At 37.6% G+C, this 27,607-nt stretch overlaps 2 protein-coding genes across 4 annotated transcripts; both read left to right on the top strand.

The window, feature by feature from the left end:
• The first annotated feature begins 325 nt into the window (after nucleotides 1-325).
• On the top strand, nucleotides 326-2,452 carry LOC135845629 (UDP-glucosyltransferase 2-like). Its single transcript, XM_065364326.1, has 5 exons — nucleotides 326-461; nucleotides 570-1,491; nucleotides 1,556-1,778; nucleotides 1,867-2,086; nucleotides 2,164-2,452. The coding sequence occupies exons 2-5, from the start codon at nucleotides 649-651 to the stop codon at nucleotides 2,444-2,446; spliced, it is 1,569 nt and encodes a 522-aa protein (XP_065220398.1). The 5' UTR covers nucleotides 326-461; nucleotides 570-648; the 3' UTR covers nucleotides 2,447-2,452.
• Nucleotides 2,453-20,046: 17,594 nt separating this feature from the next.
• LOC135845628 (UDP-glucosyltransferase 2-like) lies at nucleotides 20,047-25,831 on the top strand. Of its 3 annotated transcripts, none has more exons than XM_065364322.1 (7): nucleotides 20,047-20,168; nucleotides 20,283-22,147; nucleotides 22,235-23,487; nucleotides 23,775-24,567; nucleotides 24,657-24,879; nucleotides 24,953-25,172; nucleotides 25,259-25,831. In XM_065364322.1, the coding sequence occupies exons 3-7, from the start codon at nucleotides 23,285-23,287 to the stop codon at nucleotides 25,539-25,541; spliced, it is 1,722 nt and encodes a 573-aa protein (XP_065220394.1). In that variant the 5' UTR covers nucleotides 20,047-20,168; nucleotides 20,283-22,147; nucleotides 22,235-23,284; the 3' UTR covers nucleotides 25,542-25,831. The 3 variants fall into 3 exon arrangements, with proteins under 3 accessions (XP_065220394.1, XP_065220396.1, XP_065220397.1); XM_065364324.1 differs by having other exon boundaries at nucleotides 20,049-20,168; nucleotides 23,618-24,567; XM_065364325.1 differs by having other exon boundaries at nucleotides 20,049-20,168; nucleotides 23,597-24,567.
• Nucleotides 25,832-27,607: the final 1,776 nt, after the last annotated feature.

The raw sequence follows: 27,607 nt of genomic DNA, 5'->3' as shown, positions 1-27,607 counted from the left end.
TTGAGATACATTCCAATATTTGCATACTTATTAATTTAATACAACTGCGAGCAACCAACGTGTTATGATTGAGATGCATTTTTAATTAATAAAATACTCGTAATAAAATTATCATGAAAATTTGGAAATCAACAGCGGATTCGAATCAGCTTCTTAAAGTGGGTTTGGCATACTTTAAAATTGTGCTTCTGTCAAGATAACAAGCATAATTTTTATTCGATGTCTTCACATAGGTATTGTTAACTTAATAACATAACCATATTGTAAGGATTTCACGTGTTTACTTTATAAAGCTATCGAATTAATTTTCACGAACAGGTAAGTCATTTGGTATAGATAAGCAGTCGGGATCAGCACTAGCTCAGTATTGAAAATACAGCCAATCTGCGATAGCTTGCGAAGTTCAAGTTTTTGTTAAACTTATTACTAGTGTGAATATTTAGCATTTCATCGCAATAATTGTAAGTATTATTAAAAAATCATGTATACGCACATTGGACGAATAGATATTTATTACAATTATAGGCTATACACGTAGAATTATCTGATGTGCACTGTGCACTGTGCAGGTAACACTCAAACAAATATTTGGGAATTCAAAGTAACGAAGACGCAGAAAAAACATCACATCTTGAACTCGCCGAAAAAATGTACCTATATAATACAGCGATCTTTTTCTTGATACTCTTTTTTTATAATAATCCGGTAGCAGAATCCGCCAAAATACTGGGTATTTTTCCAGTACTAAGTAGAAGCCACCATTCGATAAACCAACCAATTGTCAAAGGCTTAGCATCTAGAGGTCACCAAGTCACTGTAATTAGTGCTTTCAAATCAAACGACAATGTACCGAATTATACGGAAATTCTCATCTCAGAGACGGAGGAACATCGGAATTGGGTAGACACTGTTACAATTGAAGATAGTGCTAATTTCGTAGGAGCTCGAAAAGTTATGGAAAATTCAGTTGCTATGGACTTGTCACATTGCAATAAGGTTCCCGATGTAGAATACATAAAACAATTGATACATTTTACAGATAAAGATAATAAAATTGATTTAATCATGGCTGAGGTTTACCACCTTCAGTGTATTCATCTATTAGCTCATAAATTAAACGTCCCTTTGATAATTGTGCAGCCTTTGAGCATTCAAATGGGAGCTGACTATTTCGCTGGGAATCCATTCGTTCCATCTACCACGCCAATGAGCTATACAGCGTTTACAACAAAAATGAATTTTTGGCAACGTTTTGTGAATGTTTTTGAGTATGCGGTGACATACTGGTATCATAATTTCGTACACAATAAAGATATGGGCACATATGCCCGTAAACATTTCAATATGGAATTGCCGTCAGATGAAGAGCTTCACAGAAGAACAGCTTTGGTATTTTATAATAATCATGCTAGTTTAATTTCAAGACCAAAATCTCCCAATGCTATTGATATAGCCGGAATTCATATCAAAGAACCAGAAAAATTGCCTAAGGTAAGAAACATGATTGAGGATATTATGATGAACTCATTGGAAATTTTTTTTTTTTGCCAATTAGGATGTAGAAGAATTCATCGAAGGGGCTGCTCATGGAGTAATTTTCTTTTCTTTTGGAACCACGATTAGAGCAAGCAGTATATCACCAGAAAAACTGCGAGCAATCAAAGCTGCCTTTTCAGGCATACCTCAAAGAGTGCTATGGAGAGTAAACGATTTGAACTTGACTGATGTTCCTCCAAATGTCAAATTAGGTAAATGGTTTCCTCAACGAGATGTATTAGGTGAGAATTTCAAATTACCTAGCCAACTACACAAGGTACAAAAATTCCCATGTCTCTTTTACCTGCTCGACAATTGAACTAATTTCAGAGCACAAGAATGTAATCTCATTTATTAGCCATTGTGGTTTGCAAGGAACACTGGAAGCTATTCACACTGCAACTCCAGTCATTGCAATTCCCTTCGCATTCGATCAATTCCAAAATGCCAAAATATTAGTCGAACGTGAAGTGGGTATCGAAGTTGACTATTTTGAAATGAATAAAGATACTCTCATCGATGCCATTAAAGAAATCACGACAAACACCAAGTACTGCAATCACCTTCGTTCGATATTTTTTCTCAAAATGTTTTCCCTGTTCACTAATCATTGGGTATAATTTCCAGATACCAAGAGAATATCATTCGGTGGTCGAATATTTTCAAAGATAGACCCATGTCTGCTCTAGATGAAGCGTTGTATTGGACAGAATACGTATTAAAGCATCGAGGAGCTCCGCATTTGAGAACAGCAGCCGCTGATATGCCATTATATCAGTACCTTCTCTTGGATGTACTTGGATTAGTACTGTTTACTGTCATATGTTTTTTGTACTGTTTAAAATTATTTTTTAAATGCATAATTTTCTTCGTATGTAGGCAGAATCCCCCAAAAATTAAAACACAATAATACGTACCTACTTTGTTGAATCATAAGAAACAGAATGGTTTGAAATATTCATAAAACATAAATTTCAATCAGACTGAACTAAATATCGGTTTTTGGCAAGAGCATTATCGAATAAGATAATTGAAATCGTACTCAATTTTTTTCCAAAAAAAAAGCTTCAGTAATCGAAAAATCACGAAAAAGTAATCAAAAAAGTGACAAAACTCGAGCATACATTCTAATAAAAGAATTGTGGTGGTTTGGGACGTCTTTACTTTGAGGGAGACGTCGTCAAGACCAGCGTGCATATAATAAGCCCAGGGAGCCTAAACTTGCCCGATATCCTTGCGAAAGATATCAAATTGCAGTGATGTTGAGACACCTCATAAATGATCATAAGACCGCTAAATGTTCGTAATGTTTTATTCACTTCTCTGGTATAACACACGCGAAGACTTATAATAAAACACACTACACATTATTGAATAAAATACACTTGTAGTATCGACTACAAGCGGAAGCTCTGAACTTGCTACCTTACGCTAGCACCAGTGAAAATATACCTAACGAGCTTTCAAAGCTCGAAGCTCGGAGTGGCGCATCTCGAACTACTTCGATAGAGTGCACTACTCGTAAGCAGTGCTGCCACTCCGACAGGAACACAACTTCCCTCTAGGTGGAAGCTGCGGGCGCATCCCCTACCGGTACATATGCCCCGCTTCCATTGAACAGCGTGGACATCGGAGATGCTGGATCATTGAAGCCAAAACTTGGCCAATCGGACAACGGACGGTAGGGCCCCTCTGCCCCGCTTCTATGAACCCGCAGCTTCCAAGATGTTGAATAGCTAGGTTCTTCGGCATCCATCCATGACTTCCAATAAGTCGAATTTGCAATTTTTTTAAAACATCTCTGCTGCTTTTTCATGGCACTAGCGACTTAAAATTACCTTAGATGCCAACAATTTGTCATAATATTTAAATAGGTTACAACTTAGTCGCTAAAATGCTACAAAATTCACAAACACAAAATATTTACATAAAAAGCAGAGAAATGAGCGCAAATTAAAATGCGCAAAGATACACGTTGAGGTGCGTCGCAACTTGTAAAAAATGCCTCGCCGGAGTGATAACAGCTTGTTTACCAACACGAGATCAATGAACTCTTCTCCTGGAGTAATTAACAGGTACTTCTTTAATTAATTACGCGTTCCATATCGTACTTGTAGATGTTAGCCTAATGATGATATTCTTCTTTTCCAGCAGCAACTTTCCCGGATTTGATCGGCGTCGAAATAATTTCACTGGAACCGAACGGAGATGACTGTTTTTGACTCAGCTCAACACCAAGGTAAGTTTCTAACTTCTCTGCTAAATTTTCTAAAATTCTCGTATGTTGAATGTTGCTAAGCTCTGTTTATCTCCGTTCCAGGTATTTCCACGATATTTTCTCAGCCACAGGCACGGACAGCGATTCTTCACCAGCCACAGCAGCTATCTCAGCTTGGTGAGTTTTTGTTTTCTTTTTCTCCTTGATCAAGTACCATTTGTGTACCTTGTCGCTACGGAAGTTCACCAGGTGACTCGTTTTTTTTCTTTTCTTTAGGTGATCCTCGAACCGATGTTGCGTTTATTCGGCGAATTCGCCACCTTGTCAACAATAACACATAGGGAGCTGTTTTTCTTATTTTTCTTGCTTCGAAGGAGTTTGAAACGATGCCGCCATCGTGGAAATTGGATCCACTTGCCTGACTGAGTGAGTTGGCTTTCATCATTTTGAGATGCAGATGAGTTGTTTCTATTTTTCTTCACGTTAATCTTCTCATCATTTCTGTTACAGCCGAATCGCTGTCACATCTAGAAACACTAGGCGAGTCGGGTAACAGGAAAATTCATTGCGCGAAATTCACCGCGCGAAACTCACCGCGCGAAATTCATCGCGCGAAACTCATTGCAGGGTAAAATTAATCGCGAGGGAAAATTCATTGCGGAGGAAAATTCACCTTTGTACTAAATTGATTGCGAGGGAAAATTCATCGCGGAGGAAAATTCACAGTTGTACTAAATTGATCGCAAGGGAAAATTCATTGCGGAGGAAAATTCACCGTTGTACTAAATTGATTGCGAGGGAAAATTCATTGCGGAAGAAAACTCATCGCGGAGGAAAATTCACTGTCAGGGGATTTGAATTTAACCATTTCGCCACTGCTGGGCTAAATTTTCAAAATTTATTCGAGGGCTACGGCTACATTCATTTACCATTCGCGAATTAGTCCAATTCAATGCCAGTTTTTTTTTGATTCGTAAGATGGGAGTTCCTTTTTCAAGTTCAACATACAAATAGATGTACTTCAGTTTTCATATTATACATACACATACAAATTTTAAATTGATTACTTTTCAGAAAAATGAATTTGCACATTATAATGAAATTTTAGTTGTTTGAGAAAAACTCAAAAACTAAGCATTCTAGAAAAAACTAACAACATTATGTCAATTGGAAATTTAATTCTCTACAACTTTGTTAACATGAAATTTGATGGGTGCCAAACATTAACAGTCTCTCTGAGTCATCTTTACCGGAGTCATGCAGCAAAAAACGATCACCTTTAGCTGTCTCAATTAAATCAGGTGGAAAAGAAATCTCACTTAAAGTTGTTGGAAGTGGAACTTTGCATTCGTTGCCCAAGATATACGTTATACTACGATGAATTTTCCCCCACAATAAATTTTCTTCCGCAATGAATTTTCCCTCACGGTCAATTTAGTGCAGTGGTGAATTTTCCTCTGCAATGAATTTTCCCTCGCGGTCAATTTAGTGCAACAGTAAATTTTCCTCTGCAATGAATTTTCCCTCGCGATCAATTTAGTACAACGGTGAATTTTCCTCCACGATGAATTTTCCCTCGCGATCAATTTAGTACAAAGGTGAATTTTCCTCCGCAATGAATTTTCCCTCGCGATTAATTTTACCCTGCAATGAGTTTCGCGCGATGAATTTCGCGCTGTGAGTTTCGCGCGGTGAATTTCGCGCGATGAATTTTCCTGTAATCGGCGAGTCGCTTTTCTTTTTCTTATGTCACAGCTTCCGTCCGGGGTGACTGAACTCTCAGCCTACAGCATCCAAACTGAACAGAGATACCGGAACAATACCGCAGTGTCTGGAAAACTGCCAGGATTGCAGGTACGTTGAATTTACGACTAGTTTTTCATTTTTCTCGTACATATTAATGGAATTTTTCAACATCTCTTTTATCAGCGATCTGACATTACGAAAACTAGAAGTTTTTCCTGGAGCTGGAACTGGAATCCTTTTTCTCATCTCTGCTGAAGTAAGTACCTCGTTTTTTCATCTCTATTTTCGCGTACCAAGTGATCTTGTTAGCTTTAGATCGTGTCGCGTTCGTTTTCTCTCGTGTTGTATTGCATTGGTCCCGCGTTATCGTCACGGACAGCTAATCGCTCGTTGCTATCCCCACACACAGCTGGGAACATTTGGCTATCTCCACTGACAGCTGGGAACATTTGTCTATGTACACTGACAGCTGGCCGGTTATAAATTTTTCAAGTTTGAAAGTTGCGACTTCTCTCATATTTTCGCGACTGAAAGCTTTCTCGCGTCTCTCTCGATCAAATTCCTCAACACACACTCACGCGAATTTTTCAATCTCTCTTGGAGAAAAAAAAAATTTTACACATGTTTAGAATAACGATCTCTATAACTAGGTCAACTAATCAGAAATAAATTAGTCATAAATTATACAATGCTTTATGAAGCTATATTTTAACCAAATAAACAAAAACAAAAACTTACACAGAGGCAAAAACTTAAAAAAAATAAAACTTCTATTTCTAGGAACAATTACCGCAATATCAAGGGACGTAATCTATATCGAATCTTCTATTTATCTTGACTTTTCTGGCATTCGGATTTTTTCTAGGATCGAATATTCCCGCGATGATGACTTCAGTATCCTCTCGAGCCTTGTCGTCCTTATTCTCCTTACTGAGTTGTTTCTTGATTCTCTGTCTCGCCTTTACTGCAGTCTTTCTCTTCGAGCATCATTGAATTTTGGTCTCTGTCCTTTTTTCATCACTTGACGACCATGTCAAGTCCACACACGTTTTTCTGATCATGATTGTGTTTTCTGACTTGAATTTTATCACCTCTCTTACTCTTTGCTCGTATGTTTCGATTGTTTGAGTCTCTTCTTTCAGCACACTGGCATCAGGAAATATTTCAAACCTCTCTGTATCAATTGATTTTGAACTCGAACTACTAAATTTGAGCCATGGAGCTACGATTGGCCCCTTTTTCATCGTCTCTGACTTCGTTTCCTGTGTCAGGGATTTCACTGAGCTGATTTTTAAATTCAGCGGGGCTGGCCCTTCTCTTTTGATCTTTTCCTCCTCAAAATCAGGTATCTCTCCTTCCTCCAGTTCTTCCTTTGGTGATGAGTGGATATCTAGCATCGTTGGTATGGAGGTTAAATTCTTAAATTTGAGTTTTCCAATGTGGGTGCATACGTGGAGGAGGTAGTAGGTGGTCTCTCTTTCCTTCTCTTTTAAAGGGTGACATGCAGGGCACATAACCGACTTGCACCCCACGCCATATTTACCAAATGCGTGGTTAATTTCCATTCTGGTTATCAAGTGGCGTTAGAGTTGTATCTTCGAGCCAAATTCAAGAGCCGGAGACGAGGTGTTACTTGAATCGTGAATTTGTAACTTCTCTGATCAAATCTTATTCTCGTTCTGTAGATTTCGGCCATCTAATACCAAAAAATGGCTGTCGGAGGCCAATCTCCCTCTTCAGCTTTAGTCCCCTCTTTTTGGCACTTCTCTTTTGGCTCGTACCACGAGTCGGTTATGTATGTGTCGTCTGAATCCCAGTTTATGGAGTGCCACGTCTCTGACTCGCTGGAGCTCGGATAAAAATCCCTGCGTGCCTCGCACTCGCTGCTAAATTCGCTCTCAGCCTCGTTCCAATATTCAGGTTCAGAGAAATCTTGGTTTGAGTCGGATTCGGTGCTCCACTGGAATCTGGATGCGTCGTTTTGAACTTCTCTATTTGGAATTAAACTCCAATTAAGATGCCGGAAGTCTGACTGGAAATCGAGTACAGAAAATGAGCGTCCTTCTGGAACCACTGTAGTAAATTCTCGTAATAATCGCGTTTGTCTTGCCACCTCGCGAACGTATTCGGCGAACACTAGCCAAAATCGGAGTCGAACTTCAACCGGCCACATTCTCTAACGTAATGACGATGAAAATTTTGAAAACTCGAACGTTTGTGAGCTTTTATCAACTTGAAAGTGGTGGGAACCGGTTATCACGCCCCTCTTGTAACCTAATGTAGTACACACTATCTAATCTTACGCCTCTGTGTATAAACTTGAAAAATTTTGCCTAATTCTAATTATTATGAAAGCACAACTTATGATTACATCGAGCGAGGTTTTTCCCAAATACAACTTTCTATTGTTAAACTACTAATAATAACTTAAACTTACGATAACGGTAATCTTCACCACTGAGCTTTTGGATAACTGCATACTTTATTCGTTATCTCTGTTGCACTTTTCAGCCTGTTTTAGCTTGTTCTTATCGTATGCTTTGAAAGCTTGTACAAAGTATGCACGTTCATCCCATTCTAACATCTCTAGGTAGATGAAATTCACGGTCTTTTTTCGCTTTTTTTTGTTACGAGGATTATCAAGGCCATCCGGTGCATTTTTATCTCGTAAGTTCGAGCTTTCAGCGTTGGTAGGTACCTGCTTCGTTCTCGAACGCGTTTCATATCTCTCCCGCGCCGCTTCCCTCTTCTCCTTGTACTCATCTTCGTCCGGAAACGTTTGTTTGAGACAATCTTCGAGCTTTTTCTCTAGGAGGGGGGGGGGAGCTTTTTTCGTAATCTCTTTTTTATCTCGCGGAACTCTGCATCATGTTTTGTAACATCTCTTTTAGGTCTCTCTGCTTCGCAATTTTGGCGGATTTTTTCCAGGGTTTTTTCAGGCTGCTTTCGCGAACCTCTTGGTAAATATTCCGGATCTCTGGGGTCATCGACCTCTTCCTCATCAGTATTTTCTTCTTCCATTTCAGCATTTTGACTTGTGGTTTTTTTTTCGAAAAATCTCTGATTTTTTCCACCAAATCTCTGTTGTCGAATTTTGATCTCTGCTTTAGGTCATTTTTGAGCTCTTCCAACTGGTTTTTATTGAGGTATGACGTCATTTGACGAGTGTTGACAATCTGCTCGTCAGTAGGGTCAGCTACATTTTTGACCATGTAACAATTGCTACCTACATGCTGTTCGACTGTATATGGACCATAGCGTTTTTGAAATAGCTTTTTTGAAAGTCCTTTTTCATATGATGACAAACGATGAGAAGTTAACATGACCAATTCACCATTTTCGAAAATGGTAGGGGGCCCATGTAATTTATTGAAAGCGACCTCATTATTTATTCTCTGCTGCATTCTTTTTTCGCGAATGAAATTCACTAAAGCCTGCTGCTGGGTCATATTTTCAATATTCTCATCAACCACTTCTTGAGTATAGACAGCCTTTCTGGCCAATTTGTCAGCTACGAAATTATTATGATCATATTTTCTCGCCCTTACATGTCTCAACTCGAACTCCTTGAATTTTTTGGAGAGTTCAATGACCTGCTGAAACGCTGCTTTGTGATGAACTGGTTTTTTGTTGGTATTTTTCCAGTTATTTTCTACCCATCTCTTTGAATTGTGATTTACTGCAGTGACCAAGTAGTTGGAATCCGAAAATACTTTGAGCTTCTCTATCTGGTTATTTAGGGCAATTTCCATCGCTTTTATCAACGCAATGATTTCTGCCAAATTATTCGAATTCTTGTATTCTGGGTGCACAACTCTTTCCGAAACATTAAAGTCTCCACTAGGTGTCCAACTGATTCCGATACCCGCTATTGCTTCATCTGTGCCATTTTGAGAACAAGCTCCGTCCACAGCTACCCAGACAAATCCTTTCTTATCAACAATGAGCTTTTTTGGGTCCATTTTGAGTTTTAGAGCTTCTTCTGACATTATAGATGGAACATTATTGGCACGTTGCTCTTCTCGTAATTTACTCAATTCAAATTTGGCATTTATTCCAATGTTGGGCACTGGCAAATCTTGGGCCAAGTTATCAGGAATTCCCCAAACTTCATTTGGCTTCACTCCGAATTCGGTAGGTGTATTATTTATCTCATTTTCCACCTGTTTGGCATATTTGTGCCAGCCATGATGAGTATAATCAAAGTCCTCAGCTGATTGGTTGATTTTTACTCTCAGCCTGTCGCCAATTATTCTCATTGTTCTTTCCACTAAGCTTGATTGTGGATTATATTTGGTGGTGTGGCCAATTTTCACACCATAGGATTTGAGTAAGTCATTCCAGGTATCACTTACAAATTGAGTACCATTGTCAGTGATCACTTTGCGCACCTTGTGCCCCAGTTTCTTTATCTCTTCGAGTATCTCTTTCATCGCTTTTGAGACCTCTTCTTTAGTAGCCACAATCAGGGTTTTGAGCCACACTTTGGCAGTGAATACACACTTTACAACTAGCATGTATTTTGGGTCCTTGGCTTTGTTAGCAATCTGGCCAATTAGATCAGCTGATAAAACATCTGCTATGCCATAAGACTCAATTTGAGCATACTCTAGCTTCTTTTTCTGCCCAAAGTTCTTATTGTGTTTGCAATCGAGACATTCGCTTGTAGCCAATTTGGCAGATTTTGGCACATTTGGCGAATAATACATGCGTCGAAATATCGAGTCAATTTTGGCAGCTCCCACATGACCATACTCTTCATGTAAGTACATTATGGTATCTTTATACAACTCATCAGGCATGCATGGCACTTTAGATCCATCTTCTCTGATTCGATGCAGTATTTTGACACCCTCTTCTTCTTCCAAAATGACATATTTTTTCTCGAGCTGTTTCTTCGCTTTTCTCTGCTTAGAAGTCATGTCAATCTCGTCTGCTTGAAGTCTTCGAATGACTTTTGACCAATTTTCATCTCTGTTTTGGTACAAGTCCAGCCTCTTAAGACAGTCAATCAACTGCTCTTTAACCAGATCTTTGTAAACAACGCCAAGTGGCACCATATGAGTCCAATTCGTGCTGTATAATGTCAATTCAGGTGCCTGTCTATCCCACCATTTTCCAACTCTTTTTGGCAGGTCATAAACAAGATCGTGACAGTTAAAATGCGTTATCCACGCCGCTGCTTTGCGATGTATTTGAGCCAAGGTGTTGAATCGGTGCACAACTGACATTATGTCCTTTCTGACGTGCACAGTATATCCATGAAGCCACATTTCGAGTTTTTTTAATGCGTTCGCGAGCGAATACATCTCTTTCTCTATTATTGTATACTTCTTTTGGTGCTCTTTAAACGTGTTGCTCACAAACAGCACAACGTGATCTACGCCATCTTTGTCTTTCTGGTATGCCACCGCATTCATGGCATCTTGGGTAAAACTCGTTTCTAAGTAGAAATCTGCACCATCAATGGGAGTGGCTAATTTGAATTCTTTACGATACTCAGTTTCCAACATCTCTAATGCATTTTGCTGCTCTTCACCCCACTTGAAGTTTTCTTTTCGAGTCACTTCATAAAGTGGCACTGCTAGTTGTTGATAATCTGCGATGAAGCGCTTGTAGAATCCAACAATTCCCAAAAATGCCATAACTTCTTTTTCATTTTTGAGTTTGAATTCGCCTTTCTTGTTGGTGTGCTTCTTTTTGAATTCATCAAGCTTTTGGAGCTTTTTATTTTGCTTCAAAATTGCCCCAGGCTGGAGTTGAAAACCAAGATGGTTGATACTCTTTTTGAAAAACTTTGATTTTCTTGGATTGAGCCTAAGTCCATTATCTCTGATTATTTTCAGTGTATCAACCAGTAATTCCATCATCTCTTCGAAAGTCATTGCCTTGAGTAGCACATCGTCTACATACTTCGTTCTGCCTTTTTTTGCCTTCATGATGGTGTTTATCATTTTCACAAATAATGCAGATGATACTTTCAATCCATATGGCACCCTTATAAACTGGTGGACTTCTCCATCTACTATGAAAGCACAATACTTCCTATATGCTTCATGTAGCACCATCTGCCAAAATCCTGCCACAAAATCCAAGCAACAGTACATTTTGGCACGTCCGTCTGTTGTTATAATTCTATCAAGCAATGGAGCTTCATTATAGTCATTTTCGAGTATAGGGTTCAATTCCATAGGATTCAAGCATAATCTCACCTCGCCATTTTTCTTGATGTTTGCTACTAGAGCATTGATGTAAGGTGAGGTCGAAGGTTCAACGATCTTTTTTGCTATCATCACTCTGAGAGCTTCTCTCACCAGTGGCATCTGTTTATTAGATGGAGTATACTTCGGACCATGGAATCTTCTGATATTCTTGGGATCCTTGAATCTCAATTTCATCGGCGGTCCTGTCCATTTTCCAGGATACTTGCTGAACACACAGGCAAATTCTTTGAGTATGTCAAATGCTTTTTTAGCCTGTTTCTTCGTAATGGTTTCTTCATTTACGGCTTGCTCCAAATCTGATTTCAGCGTTTCCAAAAATATTTCTGGACCATCGTCCACATCTTCAGGCTCCATTTCCTGATACTTATCAGCTGTGTTGGCTCTTTTGGATATGCAATCAATTTGCTCAACGCTCTTTTTCTTTACTCTGATTCGTCTGAGTGTAATCTTCTTCTTGTACTCCTCCTCAGTCATAAAGTTGAGTGTTTCAATCTTCTCTTGGCCTGGAGGGCAGCACGTGGCTCTTTTATTTTCCACATCAGTCTTAATTCCAAGTACCTTCATGGTTTTGGTACCAATTATAAAAGTCTGGTTACACCCTTTCATAATGTAAAATGGAATTTTGAGCTCGCATTCTCCAAATTTGAGTTTTGGCACAATCACATATCTGTATGTCTCTACCTTTGAATCATCAGCCAAACAGCACACAATAGGTTTTTTTAGCATGATGTACTGAACGCTATCATAGTGATCTCTGAGCAGGATGTTTGCAGTTTCTTCTGATATGACATTGGGGGTTGCCCCGGTATCAAGCTGCGCTGGATAGGTGGTGCCATCCATCGTAAGTGGCACTACACACGTGTCAAATTTGTCTTTTTCTCTGAGGATTTGCTCTCTAACTCGAGCATCAATTTCCTCTCTGCGCAGCGGTGGTTTAGGTGTAAGAGGTTGCTGGATTGAATTCATTGAAGTTCCTGCTGTCGGTTGTGCACTCTGAGTTATGTTTTGAGGCACATGTGTAGAATTTTGGGACATAGGTGTTGCCCCATTCACATGATTGACTGTTATTTTTAACTTCTCTGATGCCCCAGCGGATTTAGCAGGTGTTTGCAACGTCTCTGATAAGTTTCGTTCCTCCTCCTGAGGGGAGGGGATTCCTATCTTGTTGAGTAGCTTATGGAGCACTTGAGGTTTCATGAACTTTTTTAACTTCTCTATTTTCTTTACGGCATCAGCGACTTCCTTTTCGATGTTTTTAGGAATGTCTGAGTTTTTCTTTTCGATCAGAGTTTTCTTCTTTATTACTTCATATTGCAAGCCATCTTCCTCAGTTACAACTTCTCTACTCTCTTCAGTCTGAGTGCCATGTTGCTCAGTGCCATTCTCAGGAGGTTTCTTCTGATGCCAATCGTAATTGTACATTTTATCCATCTCTTGGAACACCTCTGTTTTGCGTGCAAATCTAGGATAATATCTGCCATTTTTTCTGCTTAAATGGAATTTATGCATCACTGGCATCATGTTGTAATCTTTATCAACTCGAAATTGACGCTTAGACTGATCTTGTGAGTCTCTTTTCAAGTCCAAAAATAAGGCAGCAGGAGACCACCAAAATGACACAACATCATCTTCCAGTGACTCTAGCGCTCTTCTGTATGCAAAGTACTTGTCCATCGATACTGGATTACTTGCAGAAGTTTTTGGCTTTACCAGTGGAAACAGCAAAATAATTTTTTCAAATCCTTTCTGCTTTAAATTCTCCATAATCTGCACTGCATATTTTTTCACAACACTCGAAGCCATGTCTGAGTAGTTCAGTTCATATTGAGCCAGTGATATAATGGCTTTTTTCTTCGTAAAGGTGGCTGCTCTGATGGCTGTTTTCAGATCGCTGATGTTGATCTGTTCTTTGAGATAAGGCTGAGTGATTTCAGGCCTTCGTCGTGGTATTATATTTGCTAAGAATACTGCGAGTGAATCTCCAATGAGTTCAAACTCTTCTTGTGGTAGCTCATGGATTTGCTCCACTTGTGCTAATTTGCACGCGTCAGCTACTCGTTTCCCGACGGCAATCCTGCTGAATCAATTGATCCCTCAGGTGAGGTAGGGGGGGATTGTTGCTCCTCTGAGCTTTCATTCTCTGATGGTGTTTCTTCCTTATTTATTTGATTAACACCATGTGTCTTTTCCTTCAGTTTTTTATACCTAGACTCATCGTTTCTGTCTTTTTGGTAAGTTTTGGTAGTCTCTGATTTAGGCTGACTTTTGTTTTTGTCGTAACTCGGCTTTTTATATTTGTCAGTTGTGCACTCACTTTTGTTTTCATTGGTGTTATTCCGCACTGTGTGTGAGTTGGGACGCCTATCAGTACCGCCAAAACTGGATCGACGATTCTCTGATCTTTGTTGCACATTTCGAGCCTGAGTAGCAGGCCTTTCTGGCTCAGGTGGCCTCTGAGCCAATTCTTCAACGCGAGTCATTCCATTCAGTCTTTTCTCGAAAATGTTGATATCTTGCAATTCAATCTCAGTGAAACGAGGTCTGAGACTGGGTGTCATTTTATAGTATATCAACATGATGATATCCTCGAATGGTGAGTTCGTAGTTTTGAGTACTTTCAACCATATCATCAATTCTGAACATTGTGTGGTCGAAGATGTTTTGCACACTGGCATATTTCTGAAGTGATTTCTAGCCTCATTTTGTCTCTGAGGACCCCAAGCACAATCGATGAAATCTTTTCTCAATTGATAATAATCAGTATTATTTTCTTGCAAATCTTTCCAAGGTGCCATATGAATCAGCTTATCATCAATTAGGACCATTAGGGCATCGCAATACTGACTTTGGGATACTTGATATGGCTGCATACGTCTTTCAAATCGGTGCAAAAAGTTGTAAACTTGGTACTTATTTTCTTCCGAATATCTTACCCCAAATTCACGCAATCTGTCTGGTCTTATGTTGAAATTTGAGTTCCCAAATCTGATTCTATAGTTTAGTCTGCGTTCTGGGGGGTTGTTTTGCTGCTCATGTTCAGCCTGAATCCATCTAGGATCAATCTGCACTTCTTGATCGTCATCGTTTCCGTGTCGATCATTCGCTCGATCATCGCGTCGATCATTTCGTCGATCATCTCGGTTATCGCGATTATAGTTATTGCTGTCGAAACTGTTACGATTGTTGTTGTTGTAATCGCTGCTTCGGTCGCTATTTCGATCATCTCTGTTACCTCGATCATTTCTGCTATCTCGTCGATCATTGTAGCTATCACGTCGATCACGGCTGCCTCGATCGCTGTTTCTATTATCTCTGTTATCTCAATCGTTGTTTCGGTAATCTCTGCTATCTCGATCATTTCGATGGTCTCGATCGTTGTTTCTATCATCTCTGTTTGATCGTGATTCTCTTGAAGATGATCTATCGCGATTTGGTCTGTTATCAATTGTACAATAGCCATTGTTACTGCTACCGTTGTTGCCACATCTCTCGTTACTGTGGCTGTGGTTATCAATGTTGCCCCTGTAGGGGGCGGGGGACCTTGATCGATCTCTAGATCCTCTCCTTCCTCGGAAAAGATCTGCGCCTTTGCCTGGATTTACACTGCTGCGACTGGCAGTGTTATCGGCATTGATACTGTTTACGTTGTGCACAACTGTGGGCACAACAGGGGGCTGGTAGGGTGGTTCTTCTGGATCATGAAGCTCCGCTACAAAACCGTCAACGTGGTCTTTCCATGATAGATACTCCGCTCTTTCGATCTGCATATTTTCTTGATCTTCCAAGTACTGCATTTGGATCTGATGCATCAGGTTACTCATGTACATATTTCTCTCCTTCATTTTATTCATAATGATCACGTGAGAGGTGAGTACATGGTCAGTAGTTTCCTTGTAAGCTCTGAAGGTTGCTCTCATCTCTGATCTTAGATCATTGATCTTTTTCTCGTGGTCTTTTTTGAGATCTGATTTCATTCTGGCCATTTGAGCACGTAGCTCGAGATATAGGTGACCTACATCATCTCTGGTTTTTGAAATCGCCTTTTCAGAATCAATTACTCGACTACTAATGGTGTCTTCATTTTTATCGTGATTATCTGACGCAGCATAGGCCCATTTTCGAAAAATTAACTCGTCCTGAGACAATGGCGCTGGATATTGCTCATCAGGCTTTTTCTCAATTTTCAAATCAATTTTCTTCTCAAAATTCACAGGATCAAAACTGCAAATTTGGGCCATTTTGGATTCAGCAATATTTTTTAAACATCTCTCTGATCGGTTTATTTCATCTTCAAGTTCATATTCCAGTTCATTTTGGTTTATCGATGCATCAGGATTTTCGAATCCTGACAGTAGTGCACTGCTCCCAGCTACAGCTTCATCTGCACCATTCGCATCTATTTCGTCTAAGTCAGTTTTTAGAAAATCCAAATCACCATCCTCGAGTGCTTCCTGATATTCCTGGGAATCGATCTGAACTTCAGCACTTCGCCATTCCCTTCTCTGATCTAAAATATTCTCGTGCAAGCTGCGCAATAATTTTCGATCTCTAATTTTGGCTGGCTTCGATTTAGGTGTTTTTTGAATTCCTAGTTGTTCACGGCGTCGAAAATCAGCATCTTTCGCAGCATTTCTGGTCGAACGTCTCAGCTGCTTTTTACCGTTATTCTGATTTTCATTTAAACATCTCTGATTTTCATTTAAACATCTCTGATTTACACCGTCACTGTCATATTCTCTGATTTCAGGTCGCAATTGTGTCACACGTGTATCCAAGTTAATCGATGGAAAACTGGATCGTCGCGAATTGTCAATTCCAGGATCTGGAGAATTATGGTCAGCCGTCATCTCATACAGTCGTCGCATCCGTTCAGGTAATAATTCGAGAAATTCATCCGATAAATATTCCAAATTATTCGTAGCCATTATCGAGTTTGTAACTTCTCTGTTTCAGGTACGTGGTACAAGCTTTTACAACGTTCGGCGCTTGACCTTGAGCTTTCGTGTCGAGCTTGTTCAACTGTGCTCGGTTTTTCCAAACCAAAGCTTGTCGAACTTGGTACGAAAGCTCTATTTCTTACGCGATTTTCGACACTTTTTCGCGATTTTTTCGAGAATAAAATCTCACGTACCTGTTCTGATGAACGTTGCGGTCGCCAAGTTGACCGTTGATTGATCGTTGCAGTCGCCTGGTTGACTGATTGGTCGCCTGGTTGACCAAATTGGACCGAAATTTTTCCGAATAAACGATAAAAAAAATTCGCGATTTCTTCGAATCGTCTCTGTGAGGTGAAACCTCAAATGGAAAACAAGTTTCCGATGCAATAAATTGCAATTTGCGTCTTACGAGCGCAATTGTAGGCTAGGCCTGAGAACACGCGGTGTGCCTCGTTTTCGACTAAAACGTCTCTGCTTGCGCCTAAATATTGCAATAAATGCAATTTTGAAAAGCCCTGGGTTAGAGAACCACGCTTGGGCGCCAAATATGTGGTGGTTTGGGACATCTTTACTTTGAGGGAGACGTCGTCAAGACCAGCGTGCATATAATAAGCCCAGGGAACCTAAACTTGCCCGATATCCTTGCGAAAGATATCAAATTGCAGTGATGTTGAGACACCTCATAAATGATCATAAGACCGCTAAATGTTCGTAATGTTTTATTCACTTCTCTGGTATAACACACGCGAAGACTTATAATAAAACACACTACACATTATTGAATAAAATACACTTGTAGTATCGACTACAAGCGGAAGCTCTGAACTTGCTACCTTACGCTAGCACCAGTGAAAATATACCTAACGAGCTTTCAAAGCTCGAAGCTCGGAGTGGCGCATCTCGAACTACTTCGATAGAGTGCACTACTCGTAAGCAGTGCTGCCACTCCGACAGGAACACAACTTCCCTCTAGGTGGAAGCTGCGGGCGCATCCCCTACCGGTACAGAATGAATCAAAAATAAATTTTCAGAAAAAAAGTGAAAATTTTCGCAATTTTAGTCAAAAACACCAATTTTTGGAAAAATAAAATAAGAAATTTTAACAGTTTTATAAAAACGAATCGCATTTTGTCAATTTCTGGCGAAAAAGCAAGACTTTTAGACAATTTTAAAAGAAAATAATGTTTTGGAACTTTTTGAAAAAAACAACCTGTTTTCAATCTTGTTTTTTTTCAATTTTTTCTAATGTATAATTTTTTTAAATTCTGCATATTATATTCAATTTTTTTTGTTGGAAATGCCACATTTGTGCTTTTTGGAAACTTTCATTTTCCAAGACAACTTTTTATCGAAAGCTCACTTTTTTGTGATTTGGCCAATTAGGCAAGGTTTCCAATCACGCTCATCAAAACAATTCAATTTGCTAGACCGAAAACCTAGAGAAACCTCCAAAGGTTTAAAATACTCGTAATACATAAAATTATAAAGGGTATACAGAGAAAGAAGCAGATAAATCGAAAATGTTCAAAAAATGAGCTCAGAATCGAATTAAATTCACACCGAGGGGTGGAAAAATGCGGTCTTATATTTTGATTTTGAAAAAATTAGCTTTTCCGCAGTAAGACTGGTCTTTAAAAAAAGAAGAGGTGAGATAAAAAGGTCGAGACCAAATCTCAGGCAAAAGAAAGCAAATTTCAACATTTTTCAGTAAGTATGTGAGTTTATTCATTCGTTCGTGAATGATTCACCAAAAAATTATTCAATTTGTTCGCGAATGATTCGCCAACAATTGATCAATTCGTTCGCGAATGATTCACTTAAAAATTATCTACTTCGTTTACGAATGATTCGCTCACAATTGAACAATTCGTTCGCGAATGATTCACATAAAAATCAATCAATTTGTTCAATCAACAATCGGTTGTGAATGATTCGACTCGATTCAATTCACATTGCATGAAAACAACAGATCAATTCCTATTGTACAATAGTTTGAAAAACTCCGAATAAATTAATTATTGATCCGTTTGCGAATTCACCAAGAAATCGATCAATTTACATTTTCAAATCATTCGCGAATGATTCACAGAAAAACATTCAATTCGTTCGCGAATGATTCACCAAAAATTATTTAATTCATTCACGAATGATTCACTAAAAAACTATATAATTCGTCCGCGAATGATTCACCAACAATTGATCAATTCGTTCGCGAATGATTCATCAAGAAATGAATCAGTTTATTCATTCGTTCGCAAATGATTCACCACCTTACCGAAAAATTTTCTATTCGTTCGCGAATGATTCACCAACAATTGATCAATTCGTTCGCGAATGATTCACTGAAAATTGATCATTTCGTTCGCGAATGAAGAATGATTCACCTAGAAATCAATCAATTTTTTCAATCGCCATCTGGTTGTGAATGATTCGATTCGATTGTAAGCAGATCAATTGCTACACAAATGTTTCAAAAAAAGTGAAATCTAAAACATACTCCGCTTAAATTGCTTTATTCCGTTTGGTTTTCTTAATAAAATTGTCAGGAAGTTGCGACTGTTTCGCCAAAATTGCGAGAAAAATCTCGCTTCTACCCTTGAAATGGCAAAAAATTACAATTTTTCGCTCCAAAGTGCGAGAACGTGATTCTTTTCCATTTTTTCAATCAAACTTTAAAATTAAACATTAGCTTTTTTCGTTCAGTATTTTGAATCACTGAAAATACATGTAAAAAATTTTTCGCTCATAAATTCTGGCCCAAACAATTATTGACTCCTTCCTCTAGCCAATTAGAAACAATGCTCAAGGAGAACGTCACGATTTTTTCGGAAATGTCCTCTCTTTGAGAGCCTAAAAAAATGCTCTCTCTTGGAGACATCACCGGAGCTGAAACTTTACTGGACGACTTTCAACTCAAAATGATGGTCTTCGCAGATCTTTTTTCGCGATCTACTCTAGTGTTCATAGCACGTATGCAACTTTAACCACTCGAGAAAAATCACTTCTTTTTTTGAGATACATTCCAATGAAATTTACATTGTACTAATTTAATACAACAGCGAGCAACCGAAGCGAAGGGTTATGATTGAGATGCATTTTTAATTAAAATACCTACTCTTCGTAATAAAATTATCCTGAAAGTTTAGAAAATCAATAGCGGATTCGAATCTGCTTCCTTAAGTGGGTTTGGCTTTGGCATACTTTAAATTGCGCTTCTGTCAAGATAACAAACATAATTTTTATTCGATATCTTCACATAGGTATTGCTAATTTAATAACATAACCGTATTGTAAGGATTTCAAGTGTTTACTTGATAAAGACATCGAATTATTTTTCACGATACAGGTAAGTCATTTGGTAGAGATAAACAGCTAGTCGGGATCAGAACTAGCTCAGTATTGAAAATACAGCCAATCTGCGATACTTAACTTGTGAGGTTCAAGTTTTTGTAAAACTTGTGTACATATTATTTGTGTGAATATTTCGCATTTCATCAACAATTATTGGTGAGTATTATAAAAAAAACACATACGCGTATTGCACGAATAAGTAGATGATATTTAATAAGATATTCATTACTGCAATATTATAGGCTACAAGTAGAATTATCTGATGTGCAGGTAACATGCAGACAAATATTTGAGAATTCAAAGAATCGAACACCGTATCCTGACGGAAAAAACATCATACATCTTGAACTCGTCGAAAAAATGTACCTGTATACAGCGATTTTTTTCTCGATATGTTTTTTTCAAAGTAATCCGGAAGCAGAATCCGCCAAAATACTGTATATTTATCAAATGCGAAGTAGAAGTCATCTTTCCATAAACCAACCAATTGTCAAAGGCTTGGCCTCTAAAGGTCACCAAGTCATCGTAATCAGTCCTTTCAAATCAAACGACAATAATGTGCTAAATTGTACGGAAATTCTCATCTCACAGACAGGGGAACTTGCGGATTGGATTGACACTCTTTCTATCGAAGATAGTGTTGATTACGTAGGAGCTCGAAAAATTCTGAAAAGATCTGTTCCTACAGGATTATCACACTGCGATGCGGTTCTCGGTGCAGAATATGTAAAACGATTGATACATTCTAAAGATAATGGAATCGATTTAATTATGGCTGAAATTTATCATATTCAGTGTATCCATCTATTGGCGTATAAATTAGACGTCCCTTTGATAATTGTCCAACCTTTGAGCATTCACATAGGAAATGACTATTTCGTTGGAAATCCATTCGTTCTATCTACTACACCAATGAGCTTCACGGCATTAACAACAAAAATGAATTTTTGGCAACGTTTTGAAAATGTTTTTGAGTATGCGGTGACATACTGGTACCGTAAACTGGGGTAACATTGAAGGATTTTTCAGTATTTTTTATGTTTTAGAGGTATGAATGGCGGAGGTAGGGGAAATGTGTGTGGTGCTTTTGATAAAGCTATGTCAGCACTACGTTTTGGCGGTTACAGAAGTTGCCTACCTTTTTCCTGTCAAGCGCAAGAGCCAAAAGAAGTGCCCTTCAAAGTTACCCAGCGTTTGGGGTAACTTTGAAGACCCCTTGAAATGTGCTTCAATCAAGGTCAAAAATTATCAAAAACATGAGTATTCACTTTTTGGTCACTTTATACGCGTCAAGTACTTACAAAATGATCCATATTCACAATTGAATTTATGAAAGAGTGCTCCAAAATGATAATTTGGAATTTTTCTAGTTTTCAGGCGTTTTTCATGCATTTTGGCCAATTTGATCCAATTTTATGATTTTTTAATGATTTTAGAGCTGTTTTTCAAGTTTTCACATCGTTTTTAACAAGTTTACAAGCATTTTCATGCATTTTCGTCCAATTTTACCAAAATTTCATGATTTTTTTATAGACTTCAAAGTTACCCCAGTTTGAATATTATTTTTTTACTCCTCAGGGAACAACTTTGGCACATGAACAAATGCGCTAATTTATAGTCGGGAGATGTACCAACACATCTATAATGTCACTTGACTCGTCCTTTGAAAATTCAAAATTCCAGACACCAAGCTTTTCATGTTAATTAAAATTGATAAAAACAGCACTTTTTTTCGCTTGCTTTTTCACTGGTGTTGGAACCACTAGTTGAAAATGATAAAATAGGAAAAATAATCGCCAAAGTGTACTCTATCCATTCCCGGTGTCAGAATTGTTCCATACTTCATAGTTCCACCGCCATGGAGCATAATATGATGAAAAACCGCACCCTTCAATGTTACCCCGCGATTTCAATGTTACCCCAGTTTACGGTATCATAATTTCATATATAACAAAGATATGGCCACGTATTCCCGTGAACATTTCAATATGGAACTGCCGTCTGATGAAGAGCTAAACAGAAAAACAGCTATGGTGTTTTATGACAATCATCCGAGTTTCATTACGAGACCAAAATCTCCTAATGTTATTGATATAGCCGGAATACACATCAAAGACCCAAAAAAATTACCCAAGGTAAGAAATAGGATATTATCATGAACTCATAGGAAAATGTTTTTTTTGCCAATTTGTGATACTTATGCATTGATCATTTGCCACTAGGATGTAGAAGAATTCATCGAAGGGGCTGCTCATCGCAGTCATCAAAGCAATTCAATTTGCTAGGCCGACAACCTAGAGAACCTCCAAAGGGTTAAAATACTCGTAATGCATAAATTAAAGGGTACACGAAGAAAGAAGCAGATAAATCGAAAATGTTCAAAAAATGAGCTCAGTATCGAATTAAATTCACACCGAGGGGTGGAAAAATGCGGTCTATTTAGATTTTGAAAAAATTAGCTTTTTTGTGGCAAGAATGGTCTTTAAAATCAGAGGAGGCGAGAGAAATAAGTCGAGACCAAATCTGAGGCAAAAGGAAACAGTTTTCAGTATGTTATCTTGATACATTAATTCGATTTTCATCGAAATTCGAGTTGTAGGAAAACACTGATTTTTAATTTTTCGCTAGAGATTTTTTTCACAAAAAGAGTGATTTTTCAACTCGTAATTCAAGTATCTGTGGATTTTTCCCCCTAAAATCTTCGAGTTGTGCTTGTAGGGTGTTGCGTGATATATTTCCGGTCATCACTTTTACGAAATTCAAATTCACTCGAAAATTGGAGCATTCTGAAACTTATAAAAACATCGCAACACAACAAGTTCAAAAAAGTGACTTGTCTGTCTGGTTCTTTCCATGATCTTTGAAAATTTTGAAAATCAGTAAATTGTGTTTCTATCAAGATAACACAATTTTGTTACCATATTTCACGAAACGAACGAGACATTCAAAAGAAAAACCGAGTTGGCAATCGATTGCCTCATAATGAGACGAAAAATAGAATCAACGTTTCTTAACATAAAATGGACCGCGTAAATAAATTTACACAGTACAATGTTCATACTAGTTAGGTATAGGTAACGATAAAAGATAAAATCCCCTCCAGCCTACCCAGATAAAATACCTACAATATTTTACATCATTTCACATAATTTTACTTACCTATACGTGAATATGTAATTACTAAGCAGCCGGATGTTATTCAGATAACAAAACTTAAATTTTATATTCATGTTGTAAGAATTTCAAATGTTTAGATTTTATTATGTAAAACTATGGAAATAATTTTTACGAAGGAGATAAGTCATTTGGTAAAGATGAGCTGTCGGGATCGGCACCAGCTCAGTATTGAGAATAGGTACAGCCAATCTGTGAGTGCTTGTGAAGTTAAATTTTTAGTAATTTGTAATACGATACTCAAGAACCTGGATACAATCGCAGTACCTTATCATTTTTGTAAATATCTCACATATCATCAGTAAGTAAGCAAGTATAAGCACAGTATTACTCGTATAAAAAATCATGTAGCATGCAAATTGTACGAATACGTACCTATGTTATAAGGCAGATAGTTATAAAGTACATAGATTTATTCATTACAATTGCAGGCTATACACGTAGAAATATTTGATGTGTAGGTGACACACAAACTAATATTTGGGAATTCAAGGAATTGAAGACAAAAAAAACACCACATCTCGAACTCACCGAAAAAATGTACCTGCATAATATAGCGATCTTTTTCTCGATATCTTTTTTTTATAGTAATCCGGTAGCAGAATCCGCCAAAATACTGGGTATTTTTCCAATACAAAGTAGAAGCCATCATTCGATAAACCAACCAATTGTCAAAGGATTAGCCTATAAAGGTCACCAAGTCACCGTAATCAGTCCCTTTAAATCGAATGACAATGTACCAAATTATAGGGAAATTCTCCTCTCACAAATAGTGGAACTTCCGGATTGGGTAGACACTATTACAATTGAAGACAGTGTTAATTTCATAGGAGCTCGACAAATTATGAAGATGTCAGGTTATTTGGAATCATCCAACTGCGATAAGGTTCTCGGTTTGGAATATGTAAAACAATTGATACATTCTAATGATAAAAATAATCAAATCGATTTAATTATGGCTGAAGTTTATCATGTTCAGTGCATTCATCTATTAGCGTATAAATTAAATGTCCCTTTGATACTAGTCCATCCTTTGAGCACTGCAATGGGAACTGACTATTTCGTTGGAAATCCAGTCGTTCTGTCTACTACACCAATGGGGTATTCGGCGTTTACAACAAAAATGAATTTTTGGCAACGTTTAGAAAATGTTTTTGAATATGCGGTAGAATACTGGTGTCATAACTTCGTACACAACAAAGATATGGCCGTATATGCCCGTAAACATTTCAATATGGAATTGCCATCAGATGAAGAGCTTCACAGAAGAACAGCTTTGGTCTTTTATGACAATCATCCGAGTTTCATTTCAAGATCAAAGTCTCCCAATGTTATCGATATAGCCGGATTACACATCAAAGACCCAAAAAAATTACCCAAGGTAAGAAACAGCATATTAAGTATGGTGAACCCATTGAAAATTTTTTTTGGCAAATTTGTGATACTTAGGTACTAATCATTTGCCACTAGGATGTTGCAGAATTCATCGAAGGAGCAGCTCATGGAGTAATTTTCTTTTCTTTTGGAACCACAATTAAAGCAAGCAGTATATCATCTGAAAAACTGCTAGCAATCAAATCAGCCTTTTCAGCCGTACCTCAAAGAGTTCTATGGCGAGTAAACGATTTGAACTTGACTGATGTTCCTCCAAATGTCAAATTAGGTAAATGGTTTCCTCAACGAGATGTATTAGGTGAGAAATTCAAATTACACAACTGCACTAGGTAGAAAAAATTCCATTTACAAGACAATTGAATTAATTTCAGAGCACAAGAATGTAATTGCATTTATTAGCCATTGCGGTTTACAAGGAACACTGGAAGCTATTCACACTGCAACTCCAGTAATTGCGATTCCCATCGCATTCGATCAATTCCAAAATGCCAAAGTATTAGTCGAACGTGAAGTGGGTATCGAAGTTGATTATTTTGAAATGAATAAAGATACTCTCATCGGTGCCATTAAAGAAATCACGTCAAATACCAAGTATGTACCTACTGCAATCTCTTTCGTTCATTATTTTTCCTCACATTTTCCCCCTATTCAATATTCATTGGGTATATAATTTCCAGATACCAAGAGAATGTGATTCGGTGGTCAAATATTTTCAAAGATAGACCAGTGTCTGCTCTGGATGAAGCGTTGTATTGGACAGAATATGTAATAAAGCATCGAGGAGCTCCACATTTGAGAACAGCAGCCGCTGATACGCCATTCTATCAGTACCTTCTCTTGGATGTACTTGGATTATTACTGCTTGTAGTCATATGTTTTTTGTACCTTTCGAAATTATTTTTTAAATGCATTATTTCCCTCGTATATCGGCAGAAATCGAAGAAAAATAAAACGCAATAAAACTATGTTGAATCATACGAGTAAGAAAGATAATGGTCTGAAATATTCATGACCATAATTTCAAGCAGACGAAACTGAATTTCGATTTTTGGCAAATTCTTGAAAATCCAAAAACAGCGATTTCTAGAAAGAGCACGACCGAATAAGGTAAAAAGCACGAAAGTAACCAAAAAAGTGACAAGACCTGAGAAAAAAAAATCAAAAAAAAAGTCTTAAAAAACCAAATATGTAGGTGTGTAGGTAATTGATATTACAAATTAAAACGCTCTGGATTAAAAAAGTAAAGTGTGGCTTTTTGACTATTTTCATAAAAAAAAAGTGGAAATTTATGTACTTACTCGAATTTGAATTTGAAAAACACCAAGTTTTGGAAAAATAAAGCAAACATTGACAGTTTCAAAGAAAGGGATCGCTTTTTGGCAATTTCTGGCAAGAAGCAAGACTCTTGAGACAATTTTTGAAAAAAATAATGTTTTGGAATTTTTTGGAAAAAACGACAATTTTTAGCAATTTTTTATTGAAAGGCGAGAATTTTATACAATTTTTGTCAAAAAGCAAGACTTTGAAAATTTTGGAAAATATAGCCGGACTTTTTGGAAAATTATTGACAAAAAAATAATACCGGGTCATTCCATCATGTGGAAGACCTTCCGAAAGGATTACCAATGGCGCAAATCGCAGCCCTCTAGCCCATTTTTAACGGCAGCCAGGGGGTGTCAAAGTTTTCAGTGAACCTAAAATATCATCCATTTCAGCAATGGATTGCTCGATAACCGCAATACCTACCAAAATGGAACCTTTTCCCATAGTTAGAGGTTTTGAAAGGCTTTTTGGTGATATCATAAAAATCAGTGTTGCCATTTTTTTTCAAACAAAAAATTAGCTCAATAAGTTTCAAAACGTAGTTTTCACATCGTTCCGACTCTCAAAAATTCTGAAAAAAATATATTATGGACAACTATGACATCCATCATGGGAAAATTGAATGTTATCTCTCTATATAGGCCACCACAAGGTAACATAGATGTATTTTTCAAAAAGCTAGAAACTGTGATGAAAATTGTATCCAAAAATGGTTTTCTCAACATTATAGGTGGTGATTTCAACATAAACACACTATCAAATAGCCAAGCTGCAACAACATTTCGGGATTTATGCTCTTGTTATAAAATGAACTTACTATGCAACAAACCTACAAGATCTAAAACTTGTTTGGACAATTTTCTGAGTAATATAGATGCCCCTTTTGGAATTGAAGTATGTAAAACACATATCTCAGATCATGAGGGAGTAATGTTCATGCTCAATATCTCTGAACAGGTACAAGAAGTAAATTATTTAAAACCTCAACAAAGATTAATAAATGATACCACTAGGGGAACTTTTCTCAGGTTACTTGAGGGAGAAAACTGGAGTAACTGCTGGAGTGAAACAGATACCATTAATTCAGCTTTTCAGAGTTTCCTAAATGTGTTCTTATCACACTATGATTTGTCATTCCCATTTGGTGTAGTGAAAGGGAAACAAAAAAATTTTATAAAATTCCCCCTACCAACCAAAATTGAAATAAAAACTGTTAAGCAAAATTTAATGGACCTACATAGCATGAAGAAGACTTTTGACTCTCCATACCTGAAAGAAAAATATAAAATAACTAAACAAAAATATAAAACTTTGATTGAAAATGCAAAAAAATCTGCAAATGATAGAAAACTCCAAAATGCCAAAAACTTGAACAAAACATCCTGGGAACTTATCAAAACAAAAACAAAAGATAACTGTATAGATTATATAATGGACCAAAACCGTATGGTAACCAATCCACTGGAAATTGCCTCTGCCTTAAATAAATTCTTTTGTAATTTACCAAAGGTAGAAAACTTGAAAGATGATGAAAATCCCTTGAATAATTTAAACCCATCCAATAATTCCACATTCTTCATTGCACCAACAAACTCAGTTGAGGTTGTGAATGTAATTCACTCACTCAAAAATTCCTATTCAAAAGACTACCATGGGCTTGATACCTATATACTGAAAATAGCAGCGCCATACATTGCTGAACC

This window comes from Planococcus citri, chromosome 4 (genome assembly GCF_950023065.1).
Source record: "Planococcus citri chromosome 4, ihPlaCitr1.1, whole genome shotgun sequence".
Classification (NCBI taxonomy): Eukaryota; Metazoa; Arthropoda; class Insecta; order Hemiptera; family Pseudococcidae; genus Planococcus; species Planococcus citri.
This window is presented reverse-complemented; position numbering and strand designations above follow the sequence as displayed.